Source organism: Anguilla rostrata, chromosome 19, assembly GCF_018555375.3.
Source record: "Anguilla rostrata isolate EN2019 chromosome 19, ASM1855537v3, whole genome shotgun sequence".
NCBI lineage: Eukaryota > Metazoa > Chordata > Actinopteri > Anguilliformes > Anguillidae > Anguilla > Anguilla rostrata.
The window spans coordinates 12,207,056-12,221,934 of record NC_057951.1 but is presented as its reverse complement, the minus strand read 5'-3'; the positions used below and the strand labels follow the sequence as shown (position 1 = coordinate 12,221,934).

The following is a 14,879-nucleotide window of genomic DNA, read 5'->3' as shown; positions in this document are numbered from 1 at the left end:
ATAAATAGATAATTGCAGAACGAGAAGAAAAGATCAAACGTGGTGATGTTAATGTAATTGCCTTTGATGAGATCCTGTAATTATTCCACAGGCAAAGTGCTTTTCTGTAATCCTGTCTCTCTGGCACATGATAACGCATGTAACTCGTTGGCCTGTAATCTTGCAATATTTAAAACGCAAGAACCACGGAAACATGCAAATGCGGGGTATCCACGGCAAACAGGCCGTGTTCAGGGCAGGAATGCTTTAATCAGTGGTGTCTGAGGGGCCGTGGGGTTCGCCTACTGGATCGTCTGTGAGCCCCACTGCTTAATTACTGGAGGTGCAGAGCCGCCCTCTGTAGTTGAGCGAACGGCCTGCATGTCCTGAGACGTCAGACTTCATTCATCACTCCCTTTTTCCCGGGAGCCATACTCAAAACCCTCAGTCAAATCGCCCTTTTTTTTGGGTGTGACTGCACTGTAAAAAGGAATTGGAACCGTTCTGGAAAAAATGAATGAAAGAATTTGTGTCTGGGCTGAAAATGACCCCACCCATCTTTTCGGTTTCACCCCTGACTGGTCTTTGTGACTGTGGACGGCAGGACTACTACTAACCTGGATTTCCCGTCCAAAAAACTAAAGTTCCAACAGTGGTGGGACCTATGTGTAATAAGTACAGGTCCCTGGAGTATTACGTTTCGAATTCCAAACCAGTGAACCCAGCGCATACTTCCATCTTTGTTAGAACGGCTTAAGTGGTGGCTGTATAGTTGATTAGCAGGGTGTAGTGGTATGTGCATGTGTGTGGTGTAGGACAGCCCATATGTGAAACAGGACATCCTGCACCGGGACCAAAGTATGGTATGACTGTACAGTGACTAACTTTCCATCAGTTGTACAGTTTTCAGTTTAAGTAGGAATCATTGTGATATTGTTTCTGTTAGAGTGTGTGTGTGTGTGTGTGTGTATGGTTGGAATGTACTGAAACGCATGAAAACAGGACCCCATTTCCCATTGCAATTCATCCTCTTTTGGTGCCTGGCCAGATTTATATAAGAGCCCAAGGGACAAGTGATAACTTATTTCAATTGTCATAATGAATGCGTACATTTAACTGTGAGAAACTTGTCAGGCCACGACTGTTTATACAAATTTTGGGGGTACAAACAAAGGACTGAATCATGGCCTGACTGACGACCGCTCCTCCGACAAGTCTCTCAGCGATGCGTTTGCCTCAGCCATGAACTCGGAGTCCAAGCACTGAGGGCAGAGGCGTTGGCTACGGAAACGTCTCAACGTCAGTGTCATGGAAACTACAGACTGCTAACCTCAAGGTAGGTTCTCCTGCGCTGGTGCCGTCATCACCCGTCGGTCTTCCGACCAAGTTCTGCTTTGGTGCTACTCGTTCATTTTTCCACATGAACGTGCAGAACACACACACACACACACCTGTTGAGATAATTACAAGGTTGTAAAATCATTGGAACTTCCATTAGATGTAGGAGAATGGTTAGACAAGAAACTTAAGGGTTTTGGAATATGCATGAGCCATAGTCGTGGAGAAATTTCCTTCAATTTAAAAAAAAAAAAAAAAAAAACCTCTATTTCAAGGTCGGTGTGGGTTATGAAGTTTTAATAGGCTGGTTATCACTATCAATTCAGGTTTTCCTTTACAAAAAAGTCCCTGCATAGCAAACCAGTGTGCCTTGCAAAGAGAAGCATGACATGTTCTCTTGTCCCATAGGATACTTGTCCCATAGATTGTTTTTGCTGGAATTCCAAGCTGAGGCGCTGAAAAATGAAAAGTGTCCCATTGGCATTAAACCTTCTGACAGGCATTTTTTAAAAATATATAGCGCGTGCAGCTTCGTCTCTCCCATTTAACGGAGAAGAATGCGGTGAGCTGGGACAGCAGTTGAGTTCGACCTCCTAAGCATTATCGGCTGAAACACATTTTATGTACTTCTCACTAGTAGAAAAAAAGTATATAGTGCAATTTTGTGTGCAATCTATTCGCTAAAAAAGAACACTTTAGTAAGCAAGCTCAAACGGGCTAAGATAAATAGCCTATCCCAATGGGATACCTTTTTGGGTGCGTGGGAATGCGTCACCCAAATTCTATCCAAATAATGCGCCGCCGTTGCTTCCATGCGTTTTTTTTTAGGATGCTTGCATTCCTGTTTAACACACTTGTCGATTAAACATACTGCTGAATATAAGGGCAGTGGCAACCTTCCTTCAAGAAAAAGTTATGCCATTTAAGGCTACAAACTTCTGTCACACTTCTACCTTCTTCCCACCTCTGTAAACACACGGTCTACCTGTATGTGCCTTTTCACGAGCCCATTCCGGGCGTTGCCATTTTAAATCCCTCCTTCGAAACCCCAGACAGCAGCCTGCATTACCTCTATTACAAACGTGTGCAGTGCACTCAACTGGAGAGAACAGCTAGCTGCGAGAGAGAACCGGTCCCGTTGCGCGCTTCCATTCTGGCCACTGTTGTTGCGCCTGACTTGTAGTTCTTTTCAGTTGTTCGATCCCAGAGAAGACCCACAGAATCTAATCTTGACCAGTTTATCAGCGAAAGAGCGCCGTCAGTGAATTGAAAAAAAACGATGAGTTGCATCTGGTCCATGGACAGCCGAGCTGGAGACAAGCGTGGGGGATCCCTCCGTGCAGCATGATTTGCCTCGCTCGGGTCGCTTTAATTTATCACCCTAAGGTTACTGAAAAGGATACCGAGAACAGCTGAGGACAAAGGTTGAAGAATAAAAATGATGTCCTTTTTCCCACTCAAAAAATTAAGACGAAATGTCAAGTATCTTCTTTTTGGAGCGGTATTAATTATTGGAGTTTTGGCTGCCTATTTAGAATTTGTTGCAACAACAAATACGTGGAACGACAGTGTCCGTAAGTTTTACCTTTTATTGTTAACGTCCTGGACGTCCTGTTAACGGATTTGCATGCAACACGTTCTTATGTGATATTTAAAAACTTTTTCAAACACGTTGGTTGCTGGTTACAGTTTAATGTAGTACCAAGTTGGATTACGGACTGACCTGTCCCATAGGCACGCTTCTGCCACTTTCGGGTTTCAAGAGTATAAGGTATAATTAACAAGTGAATTGCATTTATATTTACAAATAAACGAACAAAAATTCATTCATAGAAGCCAGACACCTGAAGACTGGGTGCTGATCGGCACTGGAACGATACTGTTCGATGCGTTGTATGGAACTCAACTCAGAAATCGGATAACCTGACTAAGATTTGTTTATTTATACTTCAGTAAATAATTAATAAGATTTTTTTTTTGGTATGATTTAAATTAATTTATGATTCATAACGGTGATTAAACTTAGCTTAACCCTTCCATACCAAATCAAAATGGTAACACTTTTATCCCCGAAAGTTTGCAGTAAGTGTCATTTTGTGTGTGATTGTTTCTGTCTTTTACAGGTTATAAAAACAGTGCATTCTTTCCACTTGTTTCGTGACCGGGTGTCAGTGCGGCAGGTTTCCAGTGTTTGATTGGGGGTTTGAGCCCGACTGAGCGGCAGCACACAGCTTCAGATAGCTGAAGTATTGTTAGTGTTGGGGGCCCACTGAGGGTATGGGGCTCTTGGTATTAAATCTCAGTGACCTCTGACCTTGTGCACTGCTGGCTTTTAAGGGCTCTGGGGCCTGCTGCGTGCTTTAGCCCCGCGTGCCACATGTTGTCCCCCTCGGGCCCTACCCCAAGGGGGGCAACATGGTCTAAGTGACACAGGCACGTATCCAGGATCAGTGTCCCACCTCTTTCACCAAATGGCTGCGGTCAGCACTGGGAGCTTTAGCTGGAGCGCGTTTCTGCCAGAGGAAGGAGGAATTTGCCATTAACCCTTTAAAGGTGTGAGGTCACAAATATGTTTTTAGAATGTTCTAAAAATGAACATTCCAATGCTGATGTAACAGTCATTGCTGGTAATTGAACGCAATGGGGTTCTAGAACACTGACTGAATTCTGGACAACAAAAAAAAAAATTTCCAAAAAAAAAAAAAAACCTACTATTCAAATGGTTAAACATGCTGAGGGAATCTATTGTGATTCAAGGTGTCCTATTGTTTCCCTGATCTGTGGAGGGGGGTGGGAGGTTGTTGGGGTCAACTAACAGCAGGCACTCTGAGAAGGGTGTGAACAGAAAAGAGTTTTAGATGATAACACTGTTTACTTTCATAGAACACAAATTGCGCAGTAAAATGCTCAGTGTTAATTAAATTGTAGCAGAGTACGTATGAGTCCAATAGGATTTAATTTAACACTGAACATTTCACTGCATAGGAAATGAGGACAACCAAATTGCAAAGCATTATTTGAAACTGAAAATACAAAGTTGGTGCAGCTGTTGCACCTTTGACCTGAGGGATAATTTACCTGTGCTTTGCAATGCATTTAGGATCTGCATCCTGGTGAATTTAATCAAATGCTTGTTTGTTTAGTTTCCTTACATCACCTGTCGGCAAGTACACACTCTTATCTGATATATGCAAATGTGAAAATATTGCTCTTCTTAATGGTGCCTGTACAAAGAACGTACTGGTGCCTATATAAAAGAACGCACTGGTGCCTATATAAAAGAAAGCCAGTCTATTCACAGGATAGATTGTGGGTCTGAGCTAGCTTTATGCCCGTATTATAGCTCACTTTCACCCTCAGCGCCTGTTCCCATTTCACCAAAGGCTCGTTGTCACTTTCCTGCGCTGGTCTGTGTCCATCTGAAAGCCTATCCAGCCACAGGATACCTAATGCAGCTCGTGAAGATTTATTCAGGGGATTATTGTTGTTCTCCTCCGAAGCTGCATTTTTTTTTGGCGGCCTCTGTTGTTTCAAGTTACACAGGAGATCACTTGAAGACCTACTTCCTGGGTCATCATCAGAAACCCTCCCTATCTTCACATCACCATCGCAGACCCTTGTTGTGTCTCCTTTACTGTACCCCGTCCTGTGCCAGAGCTGTGTAAATGCGTGGCTTCAAGACAGGAACTACCGCGATGATGCATCTCAATGGGAGCAGTCTGATAGCGTTTAAGCAGTGTGAAAACCAATCGATTTTCTCACGCCAATTTTCACACATAAGTGATAACCATGCGTAACCAATGAAGGCTAACAGGCGCGGCTTCTCACACTGTGGAGGGTTGTGGGAATTGGAGTTGTTGTAAGACATCGCTTGAGAACATTTGGCCTTTCTGCTCCAGGCGAAGTGTCCCTTTGCTTTCCGCACCCCTTCCTTTCCAGTTGTGTGTGCTTTTGTGGGGGTGGGGGGTCAGAGTGGGATGGGTGGGATGGGAGGGGGGGGCTTTTGACTCAAAGGCTGGTGTGAATCTTCACATGTCCCTGTGAACCTCTTACTGGTGCTGGGGGAGGAGTTGGGGGACAAGCATGAGAGGCAAAAGTTTAAGGTTAATCTTACAGTCCTGATGTCCAGGTTGAACCCAGGCTGCACAGGTGAAAGGTCAGGAAAGGGTTATTAATTGGCTGCTGGTCGCACCTTTGCATCGTTTCGAGGAGCGAGATATTAAAGCCTGAAAATTTAGTTAAGAAGTAACTTCCCTCCATCATGTGAATTCAAGCGATTCAAAACCAACTGTAAACTGGAGCATTGCAATTGAGCGTCGCACCCATTTATACGTTTTAATGATTGACAGATTCTGTCATAAAAACCAATGGTGATTATTTTAGAAATCATTTACAGCTCACTAGCGCAAATAAGCTGAAATTCACCCCAAAGGTAACGGGGTAGCGGAAAGGACCAGCCCGAGACTTCTCCCCCTCCCACAAGGCAAACATTTGACTCCTGTCGAATGTTTGCCGTTGGTCTCCTGTGAAGCAGATCTGTGTGAGAGGCCTTTGACTGCGGGGGTGGCAGAAAAGCGTACTTCCCCAGATGTTGGACCGGGGAGTGGCCGATGCCTTGGCGATGACGCTGACGCTCGCCTGCGAGCGGCTCGAGCGTCTGAACGCTGATCCCTGCTCTCGACCGAAGGTCAGTTTTAGCAGCATTTTAGCAGCATTTTAAAACAGACCTGTGTTTTATATAGGGGATGCCGGTCTAAGACACGGCCAGTGTGTGGGGGGGAGGGGGGGGGCATTGATAAAAGCGATGGAAGACAGATGGGGGGGGGGGGTATTAGAGTATTAGATTCACAGACAGATAGGTCCCAGGACACAGCATCCCCTCTCTGTCGCAGACTAGGGCGGCAGTGTGTGTGCCGTTGCTGAGTGCTGCTGGACAGGGCCTTGCCCCGGGTGAGCGGGTCACCTGTACCGCGTTACACCAGCAGACAGCGAGGAGCGGGGAGGCTCCGGCGCGTTCAGACCAGCCTCCATTTTGTGCTGAGGGGGTGAGCGAGCTGTGCCCCCCTGCCACTGTGCTGCTCAATGAAAAAAAAGAGCACGTGAGCACGGGTGGGATTCAAATTTGACTGGGACGTCCAGGAACATGCTGAAACACGGTCACACTCAGATTCCCCTCCTCGCACAGCTATTTCAAATACCACCTTTAGCAGTCAGCTCAGTTCCTGCACGATTCATGCAAAATTTCCTCAAAGCCATTTGAAAAAAAAACAAAAAAAAAACATTTCGGTAATGCCGATGCAAATGGAAGCACAGGGCTTTGCTGGTTATTTTTGTCCCAGCAGGAAATAAAGAGCAGGGTTTATTTTACGTTTCACGCCGGTTTGCTCTGTTGATTATTGAGTGGTATGGTGAGAATCCAGCAGAGAATAGCAGTGGGAGGACAGAGCAGATGGGAGGGGTTTTCAGTGGAGGGAGCCTTTCCCAGTAGTTTCCAGTGAGTGAGAGACATCAGTGATTCGGACTGACACAGGTCTTCAAATACGCTTAGAAGTTTGCACAAGTTTTATTTACATTTGCATGCAGGAGGAGAGGTGGTGCGGTCAACAAAAAGCATCAGCAGAAGTCTTAATCCTTTGAAGAGTAGGTTCTTTGGAATGTTAGGTCTAGGTGTTCTTGAACGCCATTGCTTTCAATTGTTACATCAGCATTAGAATCTTCAGTTAAGAGGATACAGAACTGCAGATAGTGAACAATAATTGTAAGCGCCAGTGTAGAGTCACTTAAAAAAATGTTGGGCCACCACTGTTTGTGATGAAGCTGGTTGGCCTTGCCCAGGGTTGAAATATGCGGTCGACTGTTTTGGGATTGCTCACCTGCTTTACCTTTCAATTAAAATTAATTCAGGGGCATCATAACCCATGAGTATGCACTTCTGTCCATTGTGGCTGTTGGTTGATGATGTCATTGCTTGTGAAGCAATGACCAGTTCTGACCTGTCAAAGGCTCTCTTGCCACACCCTTAATTCAGAGTCACATTGGTCTCCTCTTGCAGCAACGCAAGCCATAATTATAGGCAACCAGGCTGCCCAGAATCTGCTACACATTACCCTATGCATGCTGGGATGTTGTTTACCTTGTTAACGGATGAGCCACACGTAGGTTGTAGTCTCTACTTGTTGACCATCATTTTTCCCAGACAATGACATTTTTTGCGGTCTGCTGACAAAAGGAAGCACAACTAGTTTTTTTCCCCCAAACATTCAACTGTCACAGTTGTGTTCCGATCAGGCTGTGGCTTTGTGGCGATGCAGAACAGAGCAGCGCTTGTGGTCCGGCACAAACGTTGCTGTAAGTTCAGCAGCGGCAGTGACACATCAATCGCACAGGTACCTCCGCGTTCTACTTCCCCTTTCGTGACAAACTCTCATCCCTTAAGACTTATTAAATTATCAAGGGCCACAAACTCGTTTAATTTTCAGCCCCCCCCCCCCCCCCCCCTTGGCCCCTCCCCTAGCCACGATGCTGTCTCAGCAGTCGCTAATTGTGATGCGAGCGCTGCTGTTGTCCTTCGACACCAACGGTTCAGTTCGCCGACCGATTTGTTTGCCTTTTATTTTGTTTATGGTTTTTTGTGCCCACGCTATCTCCCCCGGGCCCTTCCGTCCTTATCAGGGCGGATTGGCAGGTGCTTGCAAATGTGCATCTGGCACGGGGCCAGAGCTTTGCGCTAGTGGCCAATGGGGCTATACTGCCATTACCTCTGTGATGCCAGGGTGAGGGTAGAGCTACACCTTGATGTGATTTGGTTTTATTTTTCCCAGTGCTGGTTGCCAGCGACTGCTCTTTAAGGACAAACTGTTTTAAGAGGGGTTGTCACCGGCTTTACTTGCATGTGGTTCAGGCGGTCTTCTGAGAGAACTACTGTCAGTACTGGTTTCTGTGTAGTCGGTCTGAGTTTCTGTTCATTTGAGAAACGTTTTTTAAGTCAGTTCTCCTCAATGAATCTTTCGTGAGCTGGGCATCAAATGAGAGATGCAGTCTGCGCACCCTCAAAAGAAAGGGTTCCAAAAGGCTCCCTTGTGTCTCCATAGAGGAACCTCCTAATTCAAAGTTTCTTTGTCAGGTAAAATGGGTCAAACTGGGAGCTTTGACACTGTTCACACCTACCATAGAGGGCTGCATAAAGAACTAGAAAGGGTTCCCCTATGACGGCGACCCAAGGAACCCTTTTTTTCTGAGAGTGGATGATGAGGGACAAACTTCTGGGGCCGTGTCCCTCCTTCCTGCCTATTAATGTGACCAATAAGGGCATGTGTGCCAGCCAGCATGCCAGCGCCAGCTGTGCGCTCTTCTTATCTGTGTGTGGACAAACGCCGTCCACCTCTTCCTCTGTGATTTGGGAAATGACAAGGGGGGTAAGGGAGGTAGGGGGTAGGGGGGTCAGGGGGTAGGGGGGTAAGGGGGGTACGGGGGTAGGGGGTAGGGGGTTATTTCACTTGTAAATTTCCATGGCTGCCTTAAAGGCTGCTCTGAGGGGAAAAATATAAAAAAAGATTTAAAGAAGTTTTGAACCCGTTACCCCCTCCAGACCCAGGGAGTCCCTTAGCCACTTCAATCGGGGACTGGCGGGGAGAAGAAGAAGGGCCGCCTAAGATGGGAAACCAATTTGGGACGGAGGCAGGCAGGGCGGGGTGGGGACTGGAGGCACTGCAGAGGGGTTTGCGGGGGCGTGCGGGCAGGGGCGCGGGAGGGGGGGTGGGGCGGTGGTTGCCATGGCGCAGGAGAAGCAGAAAAGAAGAAATGCTCTTCCAGTTCACTGGGGTGTCAGATTTATCGGGCTTAATGGCCGCTGCGCAGTCTTAAGCCCCCCCCCGCCGGGGGCCGTCCCTCCTGGCCAGAGTGCACACGCACTCCCCCCGCCCCCGAGGAGCAGGGCAAACGCACTCCCCCAGCCCCCGACGCGCAGGGCACACGCACTCCCCCAGCCCCCGAGGCGCAGCGCACACGCACTCCCCCAGCCCCCGACGCGCAGCGCACACACACTCCCGCCCCCAACGCACAGCGCACACGCACTCCCCAGCCCCGACGAGGCAGACGTACTGGTCATGCACTGGAAGCTGTGTAACGGTATTTGTGGCTCAGCCGCTTAGATGAGACTTCAGAGGCATCGGATTCGGTCCTGACAACTCGTCAGTGCAGTTGGGAACCGCAGAAAAACTCCCGCCTGTTTTTATCTTTATTTTTTTATTTATTTATTTTTTTAGGGAACTCATGGAGTAGCTTTCAGGTGACTCTAGAAAGTTTTGAATGTGAACGTCACTGCTGGAGCTGCTCTGGCATGGTGAGAGACCTGGGTCAGCTAAATGGGCCGGCGGTCCTGTACTGACCCGCGCTCGGCTCTGAGGTATCGTTATTGGAAAGACCCGCATTATTTATGACAGCCCTCTGACGTCCCACAAGATATCATTTAGAGCTTAAATGAGCTCAGCGTGCTGAGGGTATGCAGCCCTCAGGGAGCTGCAGTGTCTCTCCTGTGTGATTCCTAAATAACAGGATCAGGATGGGGGTGGGGTGTGGGGGGGTAATGCATATAATACTAGTGGCAAAAAGCGGAAAGTAGTGACATGAGTGACATTTGGGCCCCTCCCCACTGGTCCCTCGGGCCACTGTAACAAAGCCATGAAGGCTCTAACGGAGAAGTCTGGTGTTTTCAATTTGTTAATTCACCCCCCTGGCAAAAGCGTAGCTGTCCTGTTTTGTCCTGTCTGGGAGTGACAGGCAGAACCCCCCCCCATGGGAACTGGATAGCTCTCCGGTCTCCAGAGGGATCAGGTGACTCTGTCTCCCAAAGGGACAGTCGGCTTTCCAATCCCAGGGGTGGAGTGAGAGACAGAGATGAGCGGAGATGATGGCCCTGCCTCAAACATACTGTACATATACTGTCATGGCCAAGTAACAGGTACAGATACAGGTGTGTGTGTGTGTGTGTGTGTGTGTGTGTGTGTATCAGGTGTGCATCACTGGGGAGGGAGGTGATTTAAGGTTAGGGGGGCACTATGAAAAGAAGAATAAACAGCAGCTATAAAAAGGTCTCCAGAACATGTAGATGTAGTGTTTTTGGGTAAACACATGAGCCGAGTGAGTGATGTTTCTGGAGGAAATGCCTCCAACCCCCCCACAGCCCCCCCTCCTCTTCCTCAGTTCCTCCTCTCTCTCTCTCTCTCTCTCCTCTCATAACTCACCTCACCTCTGCAGGGGCCCCAGAGGTGCTGCCTGCCTGCCTGCTCAGTTCCATCTCTCTTCTGACTAAATGAGCACTTTGTTTCCTCCATCCTGCTCCCCACCAACGACCACAGAGCGATGGACGTGAGTCAGGCCCAAAACACGAGGCTTCTGCGGACCCTCCCAAAAAAAAACACACACGAGCTCTGGGTCTCACCTCTCCGTTCTCTCACTCCATCTCTGATCACGGCAGCGATGGGGCTGGAGTGATTTGGGTCAGGGTTTGAGGAGGTGGGGGGGAGGCTTGGGTAGTGGAACCTACTAATCAATTCATTCCAAAGTTGCCCCAAATTCACCATGCTGTAAGGTTTTTAAGGTGCAGTATCCAGTGTTGCCCCAAATTCACCATGCTGTAAGGTTTTTAAGGTGCAGTATCCAGTGTTGCCCCAAATTCACCATGCTGTAAGGTTTTTAAGGTGCAGTATCTGAATGGTTTCACTGTGCTTTGAGTCATCAGCAGCTGTTTTCGCGAATCTACACACTGACTGTGTGCGGCGTTTAAGGGTGAGCAGTCTGGAGCGGGAGCTCGGGGAGAGGAACGGGCTCGTCTCGCTGTTCCCCGCCTCATTAGTGCTAACATCAGAAAGGCTCACTGTTCTGAGCGTTTAGTCTGGAGTGAGGGTAAAAACCTGTGAGATTAAGTGCGTTCTCTGGGATAGGTGCGCTGCACACTGCCTGTAAAATCCATCCGTTCTCAGAGCACAAAGGGCTTTGAAGTGTAACGTGAGGACTTTGCTGGTGAGCGTGCTTGTTTTCGAGAGCTTCCGCAGTTTGAGGTGATAATGCTGGTTGCAGACAGGCCCCCCCCCCCCCCCTTCACACGCATCGCTCTGCGCTGCTTTTCACTCTCTAATCAGCCCAGGGCATCTCAGCCAGGATTTAGCCAGAGAATCATTCTCCACAGACGAAGGAGAGAGAGAGAGGGAGGGAGGAAGAGAGAACAGGCGAGTGGGAGGGAGAGAGAGAGGGGGAGAGAGAGGGAGAGGGAGGGAGAGAGAACAGGCGAGTGAGAGGGAAAGAGGGAGGGGGAGAACAGATGAAGGAGAGAGAGAGAGAGAAAGAAAGAGAGAGCAGGAGGGAAAGGGAGAGTGTTTGCAGGATATAAGAATGTCTGGAATTTTTTTTATTGCCATAACAGTGTTTATGTGCCCTGAATTAATTTTTTTGAATTGAAAGATGTCACAGGCATTGCACAAGGCCTGAGCGTGACTGGACCTGTGTTTAATTACGGGTGAACTGGGACAATTACAGGTGAACTGGTAATCTGCACTCAGGTGTGTCTGAACAGAATCTTCTATGGGAGTCCACAGGGCTTCCAAAAGTGCTCAGTTCTGATTGTGGTGAATCAAGGCCATGAAAGTGCTTGAATTGATGGTAGATGATTGATGCATGATTGATGATTGACGGTTGATGCGTTATTTCAAAATACATTTTGAAATGCTGGAACATAATGATTTTCTCAACAGCTTCTTTTTTCACCTTTTAAAAGCAGAATCTCTAGACGTTTCTTTCACTTATAAATCAACATTTTTAACAGTAGATCCTTAGTTTAGCGCAGGGGTCTTAACAAGGTCTGCAGTCCCTGCTGGTTTTGTGATTAACCTTCAATAAGCAGCCGATTTTTGGCCTTGGAAACAAGGTGTTCAGATTCCTGAGCCGATATATTCTTTAAAAAAATCTACCTTTTGTTTGGTCTGATGGTGTTTGCGGTTTTACTCTCCTCAGTTCAGTGCTGCTTGAAAGCATTGCCTCGCCTGGTTTCCATGAGAACAGGACAAAATGCCACTAGTCAAAAAAAATCAGTCACATTCCATTGCAGGCACATCTACACTGCCACTGTTGTCATCATGCAAATTTGAGCAAAGCTGCCTCCCTGTGTCTGTGCTAGGGTGTCTCTCTCTCTGTCCGTTGGGAGTCAGTCAGCTGCTGGCTACTGTACATGAATACAGTGGCAAAATAGACATTCTAGACCAGAGTAGCATGAGCGGGCAGTGCGGATAGAGTAACCCCCCCCCCCCCCCACCACATGCACATGCCTTCATGCACGCACTCACCCTCATCGACTGACTGCTTTTGACTGCCACTGTAAAACAATACTACGGCTCCCAGAATGCAAATGGGGTGTAACTCATCCCGACTGGCTCAATGGAAGGAAAGCTGATCGGTGTTTCTGGCGGGAGGCAGGAAGCAGGTGATGATTCTCCCTGCCGATAACGGCTGTTCCTTCGGCCGCAAACCGGTTACCCCAGGCTCGTACTCGCTGGGCGTTCTTTGAGATCAAAATCACTGCTTTATCTGCCAGGTGGTGTAGAACAGAGTTGTGTTGCTGTATTCCTATGGTGAGCTACCCGTTGTCCTCTCTTACCTCCAGAGTTCAATGCTTGGGACGAGACGACTCCCCCAACCAGGCAAGCAACAGAAAAAGAGGTAAGGACAGAGAGTTAAAGAAAGAAATGAACTCCATCCGCTAAGGAAGGTTCTGCATTGTGCCTGTCTCTCAGTCCTATTAGCAGTGGTGTCTCACGGCTCAAGGCAGGCCTGTCAGTGGCACTATTGAAGCTTAGAATCGCAACCGCTTAAGTGAAGAAACTATGTTGTGAAGAGTGCTATAGCTTAGGCCCATATTTTACGTAAGCCATTTGCCTTGCTGTCCTCTCTTCTGATTTCTCTTCCTCTGTTTCTCCCTCTCTCCCCTACTCTCTGGTCCCCCTCTCTCTCATTCTCTCTCTCTCTCTCTCTCTCTGTGTGTGTGTGTGTGTGTGTCTCCAGTCTCTCAGCAGTGAGCAGGGCAGATCGTGGCAGTCCCAGTTCACTCCGCAGTCCTGGAGCCCAGAGGTAGGAAACCCCTCACCTCACAGGAACCTCTGAACCTGCACTCTGCCCTCCCACCTCCACATCACCCAATCACAGCACAGCAACTCCCAAATCACCCAATCACAGCACAGCGGCCCCCCAAATCACCCAATCACAGAGAAGCGCCAACCACCCAGCAGGCCCTCAGGAGCCACGCTATGTCTCAGCTGGAATTCGCATCAAGTCATCTGGAGCCCTTCTCCTTAAGAAAACAAAACATTTGGGTTTTTCCAGACAGCATTTGATTTGAAATTTACACATGAAAACAGTGCTAACGCTGATGCGTCTTATTTCACTGACAGCTTTACTGCAGTCGGATTACTCATGATTCCCGTCTGGAAATACCCTGACCTCACTGAACATACTGAGATGGTTGTGATTTTTATCTCTGCCACATATATGTGTGCGTGTGCGTGCGTGTGTGTCCGTGTGTGTACGTGTGTGTGCGCGTGCGTGAACATGAGCACAAGCACAAGCGCACACACACAATTGCATGCTCTTCTGAGGTGTCTGAAACCAGTAGAAACTGTGTGTCTATTTTGGGAGCGTAAATGAGGAACAGCAAGGAGATGACAGGAAGACACGTTAGACAGACAGACAGGGAAATGCACGCTTCATCCTGAAAGCAGGAAAGTAGTGTCTGGTCACCGACGGCTGGGGTTAGGTCTGCTTCACGGCTGTGGAACATCAGGTTCAGGGCTGGGTACCTACAGGACTCTGCCCCCCCCACATGCACCCGCCCGTGTGGCTGGGCGTCGCCGCTGCATGGTTGCCATGGAGACCGTGGCGGGCCACACAGGAAGGGCCCCTTCCCACTGTTCAGATGTGCTGCTCTAACCCAGATACTGTGTCTGTCTTAACAGGCTGAAACAAGCCACTAATGAGCAGGTATTCAACTTCTGTGCCTTAAAAGTGCCTTTAAAGTTAGAATTACTGCGAGGTTGGGCCAGTTTCACATACAGAGAGGAAACAGGCCCCAGAGAGGGAGTGTTACTCCACCCCCCAAACCTACCCCCTCCTGCTGTTAACCTTTGCTGTGAACGGCATGATAATAATACTAAATTCCATCTATATACCATTTTCTTCTTTCATCGGATGATTTCCAGTGACAGGGTAAAGTCTGGCTTAGCCCCACTGCTGTGTTCTGCCCTTCTGCGTGAGGCAAGTGAGCTGTGCTTTCACACCAGTGCACTCCTATCACATCAGCTGAGGCAGGGATTACTCAGCCAATTAAAATAAGGAAAAAAAAAAAATATATATATCCGTAGCTGTCGCGTGATTGGACGGAGGCTTCCCTTTCAGACCGATTCGGTCGGGCGGGGCCTAGAAGCGAGTGGAAAAAATGAAAAGATGGGAACCAAGAGGGCGTTACGAGACCAGCGGCGCTGCAGAGATCCTGACCTTTGAGTTTCCACAGATGGGGCCGC

The 14,879-nt window shown here is 48.1% G+C and overlaps 1 protein-coding gene across 1 annotated transcript in view; it reads left to right on the top strand.

Annotated features, from left to right (window-relative positions):
• The first annotated feature begins 2,386 nt into the window (after positions 1–2,386).
• The window catches only part of b4galnt3b (beta-1,4-N-acetyl-galactosaminyl transferase 3b), a 30,584-nt gene continuing 18,091 nt past the window's right edge, over positions 2,387–14,879 (top strand). The window contains exons 1-3 of the mRNA XM_064319545.1: positions 2,387–2,891; positions 12,971–13,026; positions 13,369–13,434. Of these exons, the coding sequence (XP_064175615.1) occupies positions 2,756–2,891; positions 12,971–13,026; positions 13,369–13,434 (258 nt within the window). The 5' untranslated portion in view covers positions 2,387–2,755. The remainder of the gene's footprint in view (positions 2,892–12,970; positions 13,027–13,368; positions 13,435–14,879) is intronic.